The 18,336-nt window shown below is 44.4% G+C and overlaps 6 protein-coding genes across 6 annotated transcripts; 3 read left to right on the forward strand and 3 right to left on the reverse strand.

Annotated features, from left to right (window-relative positions):
• Positions 1–262: 262 nt before the first annotated feature.
• On the reverse strand, positions 263–761 carry LACBIDRAFT_324607 (uncharacterized protein; the record flags this gene model as incomplete). The annotated part of the gene is made up of 4 exons (XM_001878360.1): positions 263–322; positions 371–436; positions 500–537; positions 560–761. The coding sequence occupies 4 exons, from the start codon at positions 759–761 to the stop codon at positions 263–265; spliced, it is 366 nt and encodes a 121-aa protein (XP_001878395.1).
• Positions 762–3,667: 2,906 nt separating this feature from the next.
• On the forward strand, positions 3,668–5,501 carry LACBIDRAFT_324608 (uncharacterized protein; the record flags this gene model as incomplete). The annotated part of the gene is made up of 6 exons (XM_001878007.1): positions 3,668–3,814; positions 3,873–4,391; positions 4,572–4,694; positions 4,729–4,786; positions 4,860–4,965; positions 5,486–5,501. 6 exons carry the CDS (start codon positions 3,668–3,670, stop codon positions 5,499–5,501), a joined length of 969 nt encoding a protein of 322 aa, XP_001878042.1.
• A 1,642-nt stretch (positions 5,502–7,143) lies between these two features.
• On the forward strand, positions 7,144–10,916 carry LACBIDRAFT_324609 (uncharacterized protein; the record flags this gene model as incomplete). Its single annotated transcript, XM_001878008.1, has 6 exons — positions 7,144–8,665; positions 8,849–8,875; positions 9,032–9,386; positions 9,434–10,205; positions 10,275–10,718; positions 10,863–10,916. The coding sequence occupies 6 exons, from the start codon at positions 7,144–7,146 to the stop codon at positions 10,914–10,916; spliced, it is 3,174 nt and encodes a 1,057-aa protein (XP_001878043.1).
• Positions 10,917–11,200: 284 nt separating this feature from the next.
• LACBIDRAFT_324610 (uncharacterized protein) lies at positions 11,201–11,854 on the reverse strand (the record flags this gene model as incomplete). The annotated part of the gene is given in 4 exon segments (XM_001878361.1): positions 11,201–11,258; positions 11,323–11,335; positions 11,493–11,661; positions 11,681–11,854. 4 exon segments carry the CDS (start codon positions 11,852–11,854, stop codon positions 11,201–11,203), a joined length of 414 nt encoding a protein of 137 aa, XP_001878396.1.
• A 72-nt stretch (positions 11,855–11,926) lies between these two features.
• Positions 11,927–12,672, reverse strand: LACBIDRAFT_315465 (uncharacterized protein; the record flags this gene model as incomplete). The annotated part of the gene is made up of 2 exons (XM_001878362.1): positions 11,927–11,969; positions 12,017–12,672. 2 exons carry the CDS (start codon positions 12,670–12,672, stop codon positions 11,927–11,929), a joined length of 699 nt encoding a protein of 232 aa, XP_001878397.1.
• A 3,497-nt stretch (positions 12,673–16,169) lies between these two features.
• LACBIDRAFT_315466 (uncharacterized protein) lies at positions 16,170–16,424 on the forward strand (the record flags this gene model as incomplete). The annotated part of the gene is made up of 1 exon (XM_001878009.1): positions 16,170–16,424. One exon carries the CDS (start codon positions 16,170–16,172, stop codon positions 16,422–16,424), a length of 255 nt encoding a protein of 84 aa, XP_001878044.1.
• Positions 16,425–18,336: the final 1,912 nt, after the last annotated feature.

An 18,336-nucleotide genomic window follows, 5' to 3' on the forward strand; every position in this document is an offset into this window, starting at 1 on the left:
TTTGTCTGTCATACGAGCAAGAACGACTATATTTTGTGTGAGTGTCCTGAATTATCAAGATCATGGTGAGAACTATATACTACAAAGGAAGGCGAATGAAGCGTTGATCAACAGATACTGCAAAGCTATATATATGATACAAAAGAAGGCCGCGAAGCGTTGATAATGGGATTGACAATGACAAAATGCAAGAGATGTTTAGCGTTTAGCGAGCAACAAGATGGGTCATGTGAAGGCTTCGGCATCAAAAGCAGGAAGACACTCAGATGGTGAAGAGGCCTCCAAAGCCCTTGATCTTCAGCAGGACGGCTTTGAGGCGTCGCTGTGATATGATGAGTGTGACACACATCTCAGCTTCGAACACACATACCCAAAAGAAGCCTTCTGAGATTTGTTCCTCTTGCGCATCGCCAAATAAGGACGCGGCCTCTGGGTCCTAAACAAAAATCAAATGGGCAAAGAGATGTTCCGAAATGGATATCTTGAAGGAGCAACCTACCGGATAGTAGTCAGCCTTGTAAACGATGAAGGCTGGAGCTGGAGCAGTCCGTAAGTCAACCGTGCGCTGTGGACAAGACGGGGAAATCAGTGGCTGGGAGATGTATGTCACGGACACGCCGCACCAAGAGGTTCTCGTCGTCAGGCAGAGCATGGATGGGAATATGAATTTCCCGGTTGCAGGCGTGCTGAAAGTCGCGGAGGGTGACTGAGCCACCGAGGGCGAGGGTGAAGGATGGCAAAACCCGCTGCGAGCGAGGCATCATAGATAGGGAATGAAACGCTGTACGTTTTAAATTGTAGCAGCAGCAAAGGAGCGTTGGGGCAGGGATGGTGACGGTGGGTGTGATAAGGAAAGAGAGATCCAGGACGGAGGGGATTTTATATGGGATTTTTGGGGTGAAGAGGTCCAAATAGCCGTCAAAACAGCGGCGACCTTGGAATTCCTTGACTTGAAGTTTAAAGTTTTCGTTCCTGGATATCCTGGATCTTTGTAGGCCAAAAATGGCTGAACCGCAGGAACCGTGTCCTTCACCATTTGCCGCCGATCGGCGCGTAGGAGGGCTAGCTGGTCAGAAAGAGATTGGCGGGGGAGTAATGAAGGGAAGAGATGTCACCATGGGTCCAAGCGCCCAGGAGTGCACTGCTGAAAGTTGTGAGAAACCCAACCCGCTCAACGTCCAACGGTTGCCGCCTCAAACACAACTCTGTGAGAACAAGCGGTACCTGCTCCAAACAGCCAATCTACAGCCTTCCCAACACTTAGAGACTCCTCCACACCTAGTGCACACCTTGCCTGTCGTCCAAGGACCGGACAATAGGTGGTGGCGATAGCCTCTCCTCACTAGCTTTTGACTCGACTGGAACACTCAAATTCCTGTAAAGCCATATAGAAATGTTGAGTCCCTATTCCTTCCTCGCCTATAAAAGGCTCTTTTGACGATTGCGGAAAAAAGGGCACCCCAAAGTTGAACGTCCCAGTCATTTCACCACGGCGCAACAGCATTCCAACCCCTAGACAGCAATTGGGGATTTAGGACCCCTTGCAACCCGTACAACTGTCTAGTGACAATGAAGGCCTTTGTTGCTCTGGATAGGAAGCCATCCCATCCAGGAACAGAGGGCCGAATGTGTGGAAACGTCGGGTTCGCAAAAGCCTGGCACGCCTCCTTCACGAACATGGAGAAGTCATTCATGGGATTTGACGCCGCTTGCCGCGCGGTGAGCGGCAGGATACTACTGCACATTCGCCGCCCAGACACCTCCTTGGGTTGGCCCAGTTCACGATACCGTCCTTCTCCACTACAGGAGGCAGCGTTCGACTTTCAGACCTCTTTCAACCAGTTCAATGATTGGTCTCCACAAAGCCGATTAGAGGGGTGCTCCAGGTGGGCAGATACACTCAGGACGAACTCCTCGGCATGTCTTTGAATGAGCCCTGTGCAGATCAGCTTAAGAGGCCGCTGTGCAGTTGAAGCCCCATGCCACATAGAGGCATGATTTTCCAAGCGCCTCCCGCCGTAGGTCGGCCTTCATTCAGACGGAACCAGTGGTTCTGAGACTTCCACAAACGTCCAAAGGCTTCAAAAGTGAATCATGTCCCGCTCCTGAGGTTCCAAAACTGTCACGTGACGGGCCCGTATCGTAGGGTGAGTTGTGTATTGCCCTTCGTTGCTAAGAGTAGAGCTTGACAGGATATCCAGCGTAGATGGAGGATGTGGGGTGAATCAAGATCTGGCCGGAAACGGGGGTTTGAATCAAGAAATTCAGAACCGCGCGCGGCTTTGTGCCAGCACCTCAGTTTTCTCGCCGAAACAGAGGAAAAGGAACGGAGAAGGCGCTGATGTGCTGCCAAATGACAGACAGACTGCCTGTCAAAGTTGTTAGACTTGGGCTCCGCTAGTCGACGTGGTAGCGAAGGGATAACTTGACCACTTTTTCACAAGAGGTCGTTATTGGCGGTTCTTTCCTGGCAAATTTTTATGAATTCTGAAGAGGTCTTGAATGAGCGTTCAAGAAGGAAGATGAGCACATACCGTCGTCCATGCGAAATAGCCGGGTGATGTTCAAAGCCCTCGAACGTTCAAGGCCATCCCCACCATCACAACCCCTTTGCCTGACATGGTTAGACACAGTTTCGCTTGAAAGTATCCCATGACTAGATGGTGTTAATGCATCTCGAGCACTGGGTACCGAGCAATGAGATTGTCGTTTGTGGCAGTAGTTGTGGAACACAGTCGATGTTGAGGCCACATAAGCTTCAGAACTTGCCTCCCCAAACCGAACTCCGACCCATTGCTCCTGCACGGCCTTCCTTCATCTTTCCCCCCCTCATTCACTTTCTTCGAGTCTTTGTCCGATATGGGATTTCACGAATTTCTCGGCAAAGTCAAGGTCAAAATCGTTATGCGCCGTGGATCATGACAGTCTTGTTGCGTCTTGTTTCACGCCACTCCTGCGGAATTTCCTGTCTATCTCTGCTACCTGTCCCACCACTTTCTTCTCCTCTCCACCCCATGCTTTATTGGGGTGGGCATACCTTGAACAGAATGGGTTTAACACGAGACATTACAAAAATATGATTGTCCATTGTCGTTCAAGACTGCGAACCCTCAACCGTCACAATACCGATTATACCAATATCAACTTGCTTTGACGGTCGTCTGTGGACAAAACCCACTTTTCTTTTCTTCCTACATACTTTTCATGAAATAAAGCTGGTGATTGTCAAAGATTGTCAAAGATTGCCAAAGATTGTCAAAGATTGTCAAAGATTATCCCATCTCAGAAACATGTGAAGGAAGAAAGTCAAATTTTGCGAACAATCTTCAACAATTTTGCAGAATCTTCAACAATCTTTCCTTTACAATTAGGCTTTGGCTCTATTTATGACCTGAGATCTTTGGCAATCTGGCATTTTGTAGGTATGTACATTTGGTACATGAGCAAAGTTAAGACTGAATCATTTTGGGAAAATCCTCCATAATCTTCCAGATTCTCAGCTTTCCGTCGACCTCAGAATTAAGGGACCTAGCTATGATCTCTAACAATCTTTGACAATTGTTAGGAACCCAGGAACTGCCAAGCCGATCGTGGATCTGGTGAGGGCATCTCAGCACTGCGATTGTTTTCAATGTGATCTCTTGACTTTCACCTATCCGCCACAATCATGTCAGAGCAACTCAAGAATATTCGGGCAGCTTATCTCGTTCTGCTGGATCGTGTTCACCTTGCCTTGAGGACTCAGCTTGGTGATGTTGCCCGACTCTCTCAACAACGTGATGAGGCAGTTCGCTTGCTTGAAGCAGCTGAACAAGTATGTCTTTTCAAGTTCTCACACATCTGCGAAATGCCTAACACTCTTGTGATAACAGCTTCAGGACCATTTCCCCCCTGCTGAGTTCAGCATACTCCAACAAAGTCTTGCAGCTATAGTCAACTCATTGGATCAAGCTCGCCACGAATCAGCTGACCCACCAGATGAGCCGCAGCTTGTTGTCGTTACTCGGAAGAGTGGTGGGCGACCAGGTCGTCCTCGTGTGGAGATAGATCCCACCTTTCTGAGGGAAGCATTGGCACTCCGTGGGCCCTCAGGTCTCAAGCCAATTTTCAATTGTGATGCTCGGACGGTGCGACAGAGGGCACTTGAATATGGTATCGCAACTCCAGGAACTCCTGTTTTTGTTCCCCAGATGCAGCCTGATGGTGTTATCAATGCCATGCGATCAACATCAACTCGTGGGATCTCAGCTCTCACCAATGACAAGCTTGACGCACTTTTGTCCAGCATTCTGGAGATCTTTCCAACCTTTGGCCAACGCATGATTGCAGGTCGTCTCAAGGCTAGTGGTCATCATGTCCCCCGGGAGCGCATCACAGAATCATTTCTTCGGGTACATGGAACACCTGGAGTGTTTGGGCAGCGCACAATTCATCGTAAGATTTATAAAGTGGCAGGTGCCAACTCTCTCTGGCATCACGATGGTCAGCATGGTCAGGCTCAGAATACATTAAGATTTGCAGCCCTCTGCTGATAGTCGTTTCTAGGTCTTATCTGATTTGGTATTGTCAAGCATGCCTTTGTTGATGGAAAGTCGCGCCTTGTTGCTCGGCTTCGTATCAACAACAACAATCGAGCTGAAACTGTCCTTATAACATTCCATGAAGCCCGAGCCCAGCATGGGACGCCTAGCCGTGTGCGTGGTGACCATGGGACAGAGAATATAAAAGTTGCTGAGTGGATGGAGGACAACAGAGGATCTGGGCGGGGCTCGTATATCTGGGGCAGGTGAGTTACCTATTGAGAGTCTTATTGGAGCCATCTGAGAAAATTGACAGGAGTGTGCACAACACTCGCATAGAGCGCATGTGGTATGACATCACCCACGGCTTCGGGATGAAGTGGAAGAACTTTTTCTTAGATCTTGAAGTCAACCACGGGCTCAATCCACAGTCATCTGACGACAGGTGGCTTCTCCATCACCTCTTTCTTCACTGCATGGAGTGGTACCTACCACTTTTATGATAAAACCTGGGCATTTGCCTGCACAGTCTTTTCAATCCCCCCAAGTGAAATATGAAATGAAATGCCTAGGCTATTTCATTCTTGCTTGGCAGCTATTTCATTCCTACCCACCACATTTTTCATTTCTCCTTGACAATGAAATACATTTCATTCTTTTGCCTGTGCTTTTTCATAACTTTTTCATTCTTTGCCAACTTTATTTCTTTTCTTTTCATTCTTTGCCAGTATCATTTCATTCTTTTGCCTGCGCTTTTTCATAAATTTTTTCATTCTTTGCCAGTCCTATTTCATTCCATTGCCTGCACCTTTTCATAACTTATTATTTCATTGTTTGCCATGTTTAAGGTTAGGGTTGCACTTTAAAAAAATGAAACTCATTTCATTGCCTCTCTAAGCCTTTTCATAACTAAACACACATTATTTGTTTGTAAATAATAAACATATGTATTCTCAAATTAATAGCTATAGTTTGACCTAATCAACCCCTGGCTTGTGATCTTTACATTTGTTTGTATTTGAGGCCATAATCTAACTTAATTGAGCAATAAACATGTAAATTGAGGCAACTAAAAGATCACATGTCTTATATTTTGATCCCATCATAACCAAACAAATATATAAGTTATGAAAAAGCACAGGCAAATGAATGAAATAAGACTGACAAAGAATGAAAAAATTTATGAAAAAGCGCAGGCAAAAGAATGAAATGATACTGGCAAAGAATGAAAAGAAAAGAAATAAAGTTGGCAAAGAATGAAAAAGTTATGAAAAAGCACAGGCAAAAGAATGAAATGTATTTCATTGTCAAGGAGAAATGAAAAATGTGGTGGGTAGGAATGAAATAGCTGCCAAGCAAGAATGAAATAGCCTAGGCATTTCATTTCATATTTCACTTGGGGGGATTGAAAAAACTGTGCAGGCAAATGCCCAGGTTTTATCATAAAAGTGGTAGGCACTAGTGACTGCATTCAAGAAGATGCGGATGAGTGGACTTTGGCTTGGAATTCACACAAGCTCCAAATCAGAGGGGAGCGTGAACGCAGTCCCCGAGACATGTTTCTTTTCAGCATGATACAAGATGGTCCCCGTGGAATTTTACCACTTCCAGAATCCCTGGAGGAGGATGTTTGTTAGGGTACTCTGATTATTACTAGTCTCGTTATCCTTTCATTCTCACCACCAGATAACTTCATCAATGTTCCATCTCTTCTTTGTATTATCTGACTAGTTTCTATTTAGTTGTATTCTGTTGCACTATCTCTTTAGATAGTTGTATTCCGTTGCGATTGTACTTAGTGCGTTTGAACGCGCTCAAACACGACTTGTATTCGCGCGTCATGCGCTTTGTATATGTTAGGATTACAGGTTTTGTTAGGAATGCAAATCGAACCAAACAGTTTTGAGTCAGGTAAATGTTTGGTAAGCGATCCGAAGGAACGTTGTAGTAGGAATATGAAGGATCTAGATACTTCTACGTTACATTCTACTTGTATTTAAATTAGGTGAAATGCAAGAAGTAAGTTTCATACTTACTTTTATCCCAACTTGATTTGACTTAAGTTCTTCGAACTAAGCAGCATCCCTTGAGTAAATTTATAAGGCTAAGTGCTATCAATTCACTCTGATCGACCATCAAGGCTACACGCTGACGTTACGATCAATCAAGTGACGCTGTCATCGGACACTCAACGGACACTCAAGACTCTCTACGCTTTTAGGAATACTCGCCCTCTATGTGTTGTATTTACATACAACGCATTTGACTCTCTCGCTTAGGTAACATTGTCTAAATACGATTAACTGCTAACTTTGTATTCATAGGAATACACCAACGCAGAGTCGTAAACTCTAACATTGGTGGACACATTGGGAACATTCCCTAACAAGCGTGAGACTTCTTGTTACTGACTGGATTTCAGTTTTATGAACTACTTCTGAACTGTCGGAGTACATCCTTCGATTCTTACGCCCACCGAACACCCTTAATCTGAACGAATCGATATCGTAGGAACACATTTTCGATCTTTACGCCCACGACCTACGCCAATCATTTTCAGTAACCATCAGATTGTTATCCCCAGTAACGCATATCCCTTGAATTTCAAATACGATCTACTCTGATGGCTAACAACAACGAAGGCACGAGAAAGACCGGACGTAAGACTAATAACTCGCAGTCAGCTGGTATGGCAGGCGGCACGAGTACTACACCAGGCATCACATCGTCAACTTCTCAAGTGGTGCCGCCGACAAACACTCTTCCAGAAGCGGAAAATGACGAAGCAAGGCCGATATCGGAAAGCGCGCCAAGTGGTGGACAACACGTTGAATCTTTTGAAGGCCCTGCAGACCAGGAGGAAGACGACATAAGGTCAGATTATAGTCTAGGTCTGGTAGAATTTGGAGAGTTGACTGAATTAGGTGGTCCTTATCGAGCAAGTGATCTTCCTTCTGATCGTAGCGCATATTCCGAAATCACTATCGAGTTCCCCAGCTGTAAGGCCTTTTCTTCTTACGGAGATATGGAAAAAGGACTAAAGAAATCCGAAAAGGTATTCTCTACAGCAGGACGTCATCTTCAAGCATTAAAGTTTGGGGAAACTAGCCTACGACGATCTATATCCAATTACCCCGGAAAGAACATGTCCAGGAATCGTAAAAAGGTTTTTACCGAGGAACTGGGAATTTTAAACGAATTACTCACCAACTTGTATTGTTTCAAGGATGAGGAACGCATTGGTTTCGCTCTACAGAGAATTATTCTCGTAAGTTTGAATCAGCGGCTGAGACTTCGTCGGGAACAAGCGGAGGAGGATTTAATCATGGCAGGATATGGAATTCCAAGTATTCCGCGATGGGGCTTGACAGGGAAAGCCGACGAATTTTGGAATGCTAACGACTTTGAAATATTAGGCGCTTGTTATCGACGGGAAGTGGAGAATTTTCTAACTTACCTCAGCGATCATCATGAATTCCCAGACACTCGAAGGGCTGAAACGAGTTCTAAGCCGAGGACTACACCTTTAGGTTCGCCAGCTGTTTCGCTTGGAGAACGCTCACCAGTACTTTCAGCCAGCCCAGTACTAGCGGCGCCGGTTTTCGCGCCAGGGGAGGCTGATAGCATATTGAGGTTCCAAAGACCGTCAACTTTGAGCTACACTTTCCGCACGCCCAGAAACGTTAATTCTTCGGTCTTCGGGCATCCTACACAGAACACCGCTTCTAAAGCATTTCAGGAATTACTCGGATTTAAGGAATCAAAGAGGGGCGGTCAGACAAGACAAGTAACGGTTCGTAGTCCATCTCCGACAACACCGGTAAGACAAACTAAAGGGAGTCATTCAGGAGGAGCGCCAGGCCCTGGAGACTCAGATGGAGACGACAGCAACGACGAAGGAGAGAATCGACCTTCGCGTAACCCACGAATTCCGCAGCAACCACATCGAAATCCGTTCGAACGACAACCACCTCCAGGGGAATCTACCTCCGTCACTCAGAAAACGCCAACCGAACCGCAATTTGACGTAAAGTTGAAAATGGAGGCTATACCTACCTGGGATGGAAGTCCCGACTCCCTCAGACGATGGTTTTTAAAGTTGAACAGTTTGGCGAAAAGGTCGGACATAGTTTTTAAGCAACTAGGTACGCTTGTTCCAACTAGACTCACTGGAAGTGCCGAAACCTGGTATTATAGTCAGAGTACAGAAACCCGGGAACGAATAGAAACTAATTGGGGAACCCTACGAAGTGCTATTGGCGAATACTATATGAACCGCGCATTCCTCGATAAACAGAAAGCATGAGCGAATAAGGCATCTTATCAAGACTCAGGAAACGGACGAGAGTTACCCAGTGAGTATGTGATACGCAAGCTGGAACTTTTACAATTCGTTTACAATTATACGGACAGCGAACTGATTAACGAAATAATGGAGGGCGCACCCTCTTACTGGACACCGGTCGTCACACCACACCTATATCAGACTCTTGAACAATTTCAATTTGCAGTCAAATTCCATGAAGACTCTCTCGTTAAGTCAGGTAACAAGCCTTTACCTCCTGTCAGGAACTCTTATTACAACAAGGATACACAGCCTAAGAGTCCGTTCAACCCGTTTAGGACGCAACGGGCAAATGTTAATCTAGTAGGATGGACTCGCAACACCTCTAAACCGCAATTTCCCAAAGACGACTCAAATGTTTCGCCGCGAGGAACTCCAGAAGAGAAGGGAGCCCGGCCTTGTCGCCATTGTGGAAGTCCTAAACATTGGGATAGAGACTGCAAATACGCTCGCAAAGGGGAAAGGTTCGCTCGAGTTAATTCGGTGACTCTTCAGGAAGACGAGAAGGAAGCTCAGGACAGGTACGACGATCTTTATTACGAAACCTTCAGTGACGACGATACTGTAGACGAAAATTCGGACCATCTGGACAAGTCGGATTTTCAAGGACCCTCTCAGTGAAGGATCCGTCTTCGCTGGGGGGGGAATACCATACTAGTAAGATCTATCACGTAGGAGCCGACTGGAAAACTAATTTGAAGAATCCTTACTCGACAGCCCCCTGTCTATCTTCAGACTTCATTATTCGACGGAGACCGCCCGAGATTAACCGAAAAACGAGACGTAAGCTGGCACGCGAAATTCAGATGACCACGTTAGCTACTCAAGTACAGGAAAGTAATGGTGACTTAATAGAGTTGCGTAAGCATTTAGCTCGTCCGCCCGGATGTGCGTTCTTGGGAGCTAAAGTAACCGAGGCGTACGCATCACTAAACGGATTAGACACCAGGCCTATTCCCGTTATCATCGATTCCGGATCAGACATAACCCTGATTTCGCAAAAGACGCTTGATCAGATGTTAAAAGCGCCCAAGATTCGCGTGGGTCAACAGATCAAACTGATCCAAGTTACCGGTAAAGCCATCATCACAGGCTACGTCATACTGGATTTGATCTTCAAGACGCCCAAGGGACCTGTGCAGATTAATGTCGAAGCATATGTTGTGAAAGGAATGTCAGCCGAATTCATTTTAGGAAACGACTTTGCTGACCAATACTCTATATCAGTACTTCGCGAGGAAGGAGAGACCACTTTGAAATTCGGATCGTCAGGAAGATCGGTTAAAGTCCATAACTCTCTGAGCACGCCCTTCCTGGATGAAGATGGACATGCATTCAAGGTAAGAGTTAGGCCTGATGTCACTAGTCGAGTCTTAAAATCTAAGGCTCATCAAAAATCTCAAGTACAGAAGAAGCGCACCAGACATCGACAAGCCGAACGGCAAGTACGGTCAAGACACCAGGTAACCATCCCTCCCGAAGCATCGAAGCTAGTACACGTGGATGCCGGCCTCAATGACTCGACGTCTACCATCTTTGTCGAAAGGTCATTCCTGTCAAACGGAAATGCAGAGGAACTGTATGGAATTGCCGATACACTAGTCGACCGCGACGACAGTAGGGTGTTTGTTTCAAATTTCTCAAAGAATCCAATAACAATTCCAGCAGGACAAGTTCTAGGAACAGCTAAGAATCCGTCATCGTGGTTGGACAAGAAGGACTGTTACTCGAGTACGCAAAAACAGGATGCGGAAAGGAGAGTACATCTGATCCAGACGTTACTTCAGAATCAGACCACAACTTTCAAAGTGACTACGCCAACTAACACTTCAATGCATACTGGTAGGAGTCAGGTACGGGAAATACTGGATCTGTCAAGACTAAAGTACTCAGGAGAAGATCTATTAGCTGAACGTCCGGTTGAAGGTGGACCGACACCCTTGGCTGTAGCCCTATGCCTTATCAACTGGAAGAATGCACTTTATTCATTTCCATAGGGAGTGCAATTGACCACTTGGTCTGGATGTGGGTTAATGCACAGCTTGCTGTAGGGTGGGTGGGAAGAGGTATTGTTGATATTATATGGGTACAGATTTATTATTTATCACTCCTAAATAGTTTCCCTCTGTCAAATCTGACCGAAATATGCTGGATGCAACAAATCCATTGGGCCTGTTAAAACCTTTGGTACACAATTGTCAACAATGCATAGTTTTGGTTCTGAGGAGATATTTATGTCATACAGCTTTGTTCCTCCTAGAAACCACCTCTGAAACTTCACCAAATATATGTTTGATATTGTTCAGGCCAGTTCAGATAGTTTCCCTTCGTCAAATCAGACCGAAATAGTCGGATGCGACAAACCCTTTTCGGATGACAGTGGGCCGTAAACGCTGTTGGTACACAGATGTAAACAACTTGAAAAAAACTTGAAAAGAGGCTAGCGGCACGACATACAGGGAAGCATAGACTGTCCAAAGGACATAATAAAAGATGTGATGATATACATATCTAAGAAACAAATAAATCGGCTCTCAACAACCTCATGAAAATGAGAAATAGCGATTCAGCGTCATCCTTGCACCTGCCCGCTTCCAGCGATTGGTGCCATCCCTTGGATACATCACCCCGCTTGCTGCCATGCCCTTCCACCTCGTGCTTGACACAGTCGAGTCCGATCCTGGATTGGCTCGGCCACACGCTCGTGGTGATCGTCGTCGTGGTGGTCCCCGTCGTGTTCGTCGTGGTGGTCCCTATGGCAGTCATCTTCGCATCGCGGTCGACCATTGTCGTGGTCTATCATGGTAGTACGTACGTGTTCGTTGTGGTCCATGTCGCTGTCATCCGTTGCGGTCGTGGTAGCGTCATCGTATCGTGCTGGTCTGTCATCGTCCATTATCGTCGTTGTCATGGTCACGGCTGTTGGTGCGTTGTCCGTGGCGATGGCCCTTGCATCGTAGTGATACGTCGTGACCGTGGTCGTGGCCATGCTCGTCCGTTGTCTGCTCCGTGCTCGTGCGTCGTGGTCTTGATCGTCCGTTGACTCCTTCGTGCTCGTTTGTCATGGCCGCATGGTCGTTGTCATCAATAGAGGACGACAACATCTGTCATCATCGTTTGTCAGGGAGGAGAGGGCCGTACACTTACTTACCTGGGCTCAGTTCCTGCACCGCGAAGTGTACGTTTCGCTGCAGTCGAGTTCAATGATGACGAACCGTCTGGTTGCCACGTCCTGTCGGCGACGTGGCAGCTGGGTTGTCTGTGACTTTGGGAATGCAGGGGAGCGGTTATGTGCTCAGCGCCATTTGGTGGGGGTTGATGCATGGGTTCGGTTGGTGGTGCTGCTGGATTGGAGGCATGACTGTTGGATGGATGGGTTGGTGCTGGAGCGTGAGTGACGGGAGGGTGTCGTTGTGACCAGTTTGATTGTGGTGGTGGTGGTCGGTTGCCGTTATTGTGGAGGGTGATGATGGAGGAGCATCGTCGTAGTCGGGTCTTGGCGGCATGGGCGTCATCGTCGTGAAATCGACATGACACGTTAGTCATGAGTGAAGTGTGTGAGTAATGAACGCAATGAGTAGAGTCAAAGCGTGCTCTGTGTTTCACGCGAGCGTATCCGGTGATTGATGGTGGTGGGCGGTCGCCGGTCATTCGTGTGGTGATGATCATGGGCGCTGATCGCCATCCGTGAGTGGTGGGCACTCGTGGCCGTTGTGGTGGTAGTGGTGGGCGGTCGCCGTCATCGGTGGAGGGTGTAGTGGTAAACCGCCGTTGTCGTCCCTCGTTGTGGAGTCTTGGTGTCACCATCGACGTGGCACGCTTGGGTGGGTAATCCGATTAGTTAGGTAGGAGTGTTTGCCTAGTTGATATGATTTAACAAGTTGGGAGGGGAAGGAACGAAGAGGAAAGAACACGTACGAGGTTTTGAGACACGCACCGGGACGTGGTGTCCATGTTACAAGGGAGCGACTTCCTCATACATTGTCATAGAAGCTACCCATACAACACATCAGCCTCGTCTTGAAACGAAAACGAATGCCCCACCCGGCCCCATCTCCCTGCTCAACCCCCAATGTCCTATCATTGCGTGTATAGAGGTCGCCAAATGGTCTTGCCGTGCCTGCCCGTTCGCTCCCGTTGTATAGTCCGCTTTTACAGTGGAAGCTTTGGGGAAAGGGAAGGCTCAAGGGAGTCGGAGGTTAAACAGCCAAAGCATTGCTTGTGTAGGAAAAAAGACCGTGGACCGGCATGCGACTTGGGAGTTATCAACGATGTTTGTTACGCCGAACGGGAGTTGTCGAGGGACGAGTGTCGAATGGGAAGGCGAGTCGGATGTTGAAGGAAGGCATGATGAGACGACAACGTGGCATGCTCAACCACGCATCAACAGCGCTCGGAAAACGCCGAGCGCTGACGGCGAGCTGCGCAAGTCTCTCCTGCGTTCGTTATTGAGAAGAAAAAAGGATAGAAAAAAGTATTCAGAGGTTCTGAGGAATAGGATAAACATTTAAGATAGGTGACAATGTGTATTCATCGAGTAAAAGTCATAAGAAGTCCAATCTCGCAAATGAGATTCCGGCACTTTCAGTTGGTTTACTATGACCAAGGGGGTGTCGGGATAAAAAAAAAAGACCTAGGGTCGATTTTTTTGGTAGTGAGCGCTGGGCTGAACCAACCACCCAACGTAATCAGGCACGTGTCTATTTTAGGAAATATGACATCACCGCTGTCTTCCTGTCCTCGTGCCTCTCGATGTTGAACCCATGTATGGGCACCTGCACAAGGTAAACACAAATGAGGTGATATCAGAATGGTTTGACATGAAGATGTAAGTATGTTTTATGTTGAAAACCTAACAGAAAGTGGGTTTAGTTGACCACACAGTTTCACATCCCACTGGATCACATTGGCAGTGGTCAGCTCTGCTCGGGATCCACAAAAGCAATCCTCCAATCGACAACCTTACATTTTCATTTTTCACATGTTTCCTTGCTGTAACGGTTGCCATACTAACGAAAGTTATCAATGGTCCGATGTTATTATTGTCTTATGTAAGCAGTCTCAGTGGTGTTTTTTGGTGCATCCTCAGGCATTTAGCACATCTTGAGGCTTTCTAGTATCTATTATGTATAATTTATCCACCAGGAAGGCCACCTATAATTGTTTTGGGCCAAAATTTTCGAGCTTCCAATTTATTTTTAACGGCCTGATGGCCCAACCAACCAACCGGCCCCCGGTCCAGGATTATGATCCCGACACCCCCTTGACTATGACCCTCTGCATCTATCCCATCCACCTGTATCTCCACAATCTTCTGATTTCCATAAAACTTTGGGAATACATTCAGTTTTTCCTTCTGAAGATATCTATGGAGTTTTATGGCCATTGGATGGTTTAAGTGGACACAGTATAGTTAAAGTCTGAAGAAACACACCCTATGCAATGGCTTTCACAACAAAACCTTCATTATCAAAGTGAATACAGTACTCACAAATTTTATGTAAACACCCACCTTCAGCTAAGAAGAGGTAAATCAGATTCCCTCAAAATTAGGCAAGCAGAGCAAGATTTCCCAACACAATTCAATGTTTTAAAACCCTCCTAAAAATCAAAAAGTTGGAACAAGACTTTCAGGTGTGTTCTTTCACTCAAAATTTGACACTGCCTGTCCTAATATTCCTTTACTTATTTACTGAGTGCTGGTAGGCTATAGCTAGCATGTATTAGTTTACAAGTTGCTGGAATGATATGTTTTTGACATTTACAGACAGAGATACTCCTTTTCTACAATTTTTATCCAACTTCTGATAAGAGAGCAAGTCCAGTGTTGTAAATTCAACATACTGATATGTATTACCAATTGTTCCCTTCCTCTCTTGGCTCAATTTCAGTGGCTTTTCCGATTTTTTTTTGAGAACTTTGCATCTGTTTGTCTTCAGCTTCAAACGCGTCATCCAAGTTCACTATGTTGCATCCATCCACTTGCGAGGGCGCCGTAAATGTAAAACATGAAAAATTGGATTCAGTTCTACCTTTAGAGTACTAAAATGTATATTTTTCATTGAATACAAGTGTAGAGGATGAATAACCGTGCCTTTTGAAGATCTGGGCACTGGTGCCCTGGGGGGGCCAACTATTTGTACTTGTGTGGCAACGTCATCCAGCTGGAACCTGAGCCATCCATCCGAAAAGCTGCTGAATTGAAATACAAAATACAAACTATATGATACAAACCAGTTGGAATTGAAGAAGTATGAAGTCAAATCCATCAATATATTGAATGACACCCTCAAAAGCGCACTTTTCATGATTCCGCTCTCAGAAGCTACCTTTGTTGATGGTTGTTTGTTACCTAGAAGGATCAAAGAACAAAAGGTCATCCAGAACATGACTTGTGCATCCATCATCTCCACACCTCTGGTTGAGGCGGATTTTTTTTGAAAAAATCAGAAATATATTTCTACATTTACTTGTTAGCTTTGAGTAGCTGTAACACAAGTTTTGATGGAGAAAAATGAGAATCATTACAATTGGAATATTTTGGTGAAATGCAGCTTTTTTAGAAGGATTATGACATGGAAAAACATATGTGGATGTGCTTTTGGCAAGAAAAACATACACAGAATACAAGAAAATATACCAGTCAACAATGCTGATCCAGGATGTACCATTTCTAAGAATTTTTCAGTCATAAAACACATCTGAGCTATATTTAGATCTGTCCAACATTCTGAATCCCAAGAAAAAACATATTTGGATGCTCTTTAGGCAAAAAAAAACATCCACAGAATACAGGAAAACATACCAGTCATCAATGCTGATGCAGAATGTGAGACTTTTGAATCATCAAACATATCTGAGCTATATTTAGATTTGTAATAAATTACAAACATTCTGGATCTCAAGAAAAAACATATCTGGACGCTCTTTGGGTAGACAAAACATACAGAAAACATATCAGTCATCAATACTGATCCACAGGATATCCCAATTCTGAGAATTTTTAATCATAAAACACATGTGAGCTATATTTAGATTTGTAATAAATCACAAACATACCAGGCTAAAAATAGATGCTGTAGAATGATATTATAAGCAGAAAACATATTCTGGGGGTATATTTTATTATAGGTGCAATGATTTTTAATTTTGAAAGGCTTTTTTTCAAATATTCCAATGTTCCACAGCCCATGGCATTTTGGCCAAGTGGCCAAATGCACACCCTATGGAAATGAATAAGGTGGAACATTCCAGGTCAATTTCGTCTAAAACTACAGCCTGGGCTGGGACCGAAGACAGCTGAAATGCCGGAAGAGACCATTCCTGAAGGGAAGTTGTTACAGGAAATCGATATCTCTTCCAATCTTACACAAAATCAAACTCAGGAAATTCAGCGTATTTTAATCAAACACAAGGAAGTGTTTGGTTTGGATGGGCGCTTGGGAAGTTACGCCGAGGAAGTAAGGATTCCGTTAATTCCTGATACCAAACCGATATCAATTCCTCCTTTTCATGCATCTCCAGTAAACCGAGAAGTTATGTTAAATATATATATATGAAAGCTGGTACAGTGAGAGGAACGTTAAGTTACGATACAAATACACTAGATGATTTGACTTCTTACCCACTAGTGGTATACACTCTTATGATAAAAACCAGACACATGCCTGGAAGGCGATGTGTATAATGCCTAGAGGTTCAATGAGACAACTCATTATTTTGTCTAGTATTTTCATTCATTAAGTTCCTTGTGTATTTCATTTGGTTTTTTCATTAAATGGCCTAAGTGATCTCATTAATATTGTATTGCGATTTCCTGCAATATTTCATTCATTATCTCTGGATATCTCATTTTGCTTTTCATATGAAAACCTGGCGCTTTCAATATATATTTCATTCTTAGCTCCAGGACATTTCATTGGAGTTTTCATATATATATCTGGCGCTTTCATTGGATATTTCATTGTTAGCCCCAGGATATTTCATTCTTGTTCCTAGGATATTTCATTGCACTTTTCATAGATATACCTGGTGCTTTCATTGGATATTTCATTGCTAAACCCAGGATATCTCATTGTGCTTCTCATTTGGATGCCTGGCACTTTCAATGGATATTTCATTCTTATTCCTAGGAGATTTCATTGCACTTTTCATATGTGTACCTGGCGCTTCAATGAATATTTCATTTTTAGCAGCAGCTGACCTTTCAGGGTCCAGGGTGCATTTCCAAATGTTAAATAGCAATAAAATCAGGAAAAATTAGGGCTCATTGCTGATCATCATGTTGGGTAACATTGTCAGGGTCCAGGGTCCAGTTCCAAATATGGTAATATATCCAAAAATAGCCAGAAAAATAGCGGAAAAATTGAATATATATATAAATGGTGTACAGAACATCAGGCACTGCCTTCAGGGTCCACTTCAGGTTCCATCCCAAAAGGGAAATATCACCTGGTTTGACCAAAAAGTGAAGAAAACCAAGCAGAGAATGATTTTACCTATCAGGGTCCATGTAATGGGATGTTGGGATGATGGTCACATGACCAATTACCAAAAATGGTCAAAAAACAAAAGTTGTAGCCCTACACTGTAGCTTCCTGAATCTGTTTAAATTATGTTCTGAAGTGCTCCCATTGTGGTGATATGAGGTAAAGGAATCCCAAAAGTGTCATGTTTTTTTTTTGTTTTTTGCATTTTTCTCCATGAAAACAAAACCAAACAGTATGATTTCAGTATATTTAGAAAGCTAAAAGAAAGGGCTACAACTATTGTATCGTGGGAAAAATGACCAAAAAAGGAAGGTGCATGCCCTAGAAAAGGAATGGTCAGATATAGACTACAAAAAAGTCGGACTCAACTACAAAGTTTACTGATAGACTATATAAGACTACAAAAGTCGGACATAGACTACAAATTTTACTGATACACTACAAAAGACTACAAAAGTTGGACTTAGACTACAAAGTTAGGGTTAGGGCTAAAAGGTTATCCAAAGTCAACCTAGCCCATCCATCCCATACATGGCACATATTTGATGGGGAAATGGCTGGGGAATATACAGATACATTGCAGGGACTCTATTCCATGTCTAGTTTGAGGAATCATATGCAAAAGAGAGCATGAGAGCCTTTAGAAAAGGCACTTTTTTAGACTACAAAAGTTTGTAATGTCTGCTTTTGTCATCAGAAAAGTTTGTAGTGTCCGCTTTTTAGACTACAAAAGTTTGTAGTGTCCGCTTTTTTATTGGAAAAGTTTGTAGTGTCTGCTTTTTCATTTGAAAAAGTGTGTAGTGTCCGCTTTTTTAGACTACAAAAGTTTGTAGTGTCCGCTTTTTGAGACTACAAAAGTTTGTAGTTGACATGTAGGTTATGGTGTCCTTGGCCCTGTCTAGGTTATGGGGATGAGGTGAAGGGTTGGCATGATCTTACATATTGCCAGTGCTGCAGCATTAGTTTTTGACATCATGCACAA

Source organism: Laccaria bicolor, genomic scaffold (assembly GCF_000143565.1).
Source record: "Laccaria bicolor S238N-H82 LACBIscaffold_6 genomic scaffold, whole genome shotgun sequence".
Classification (NCBI taxonomy): Eukaryota; Fungi; Basidiomycota; class Agaricomycetes; order Agaricales; family Hydnangiaceae; genus Laccaria; species Laccaria bicolor.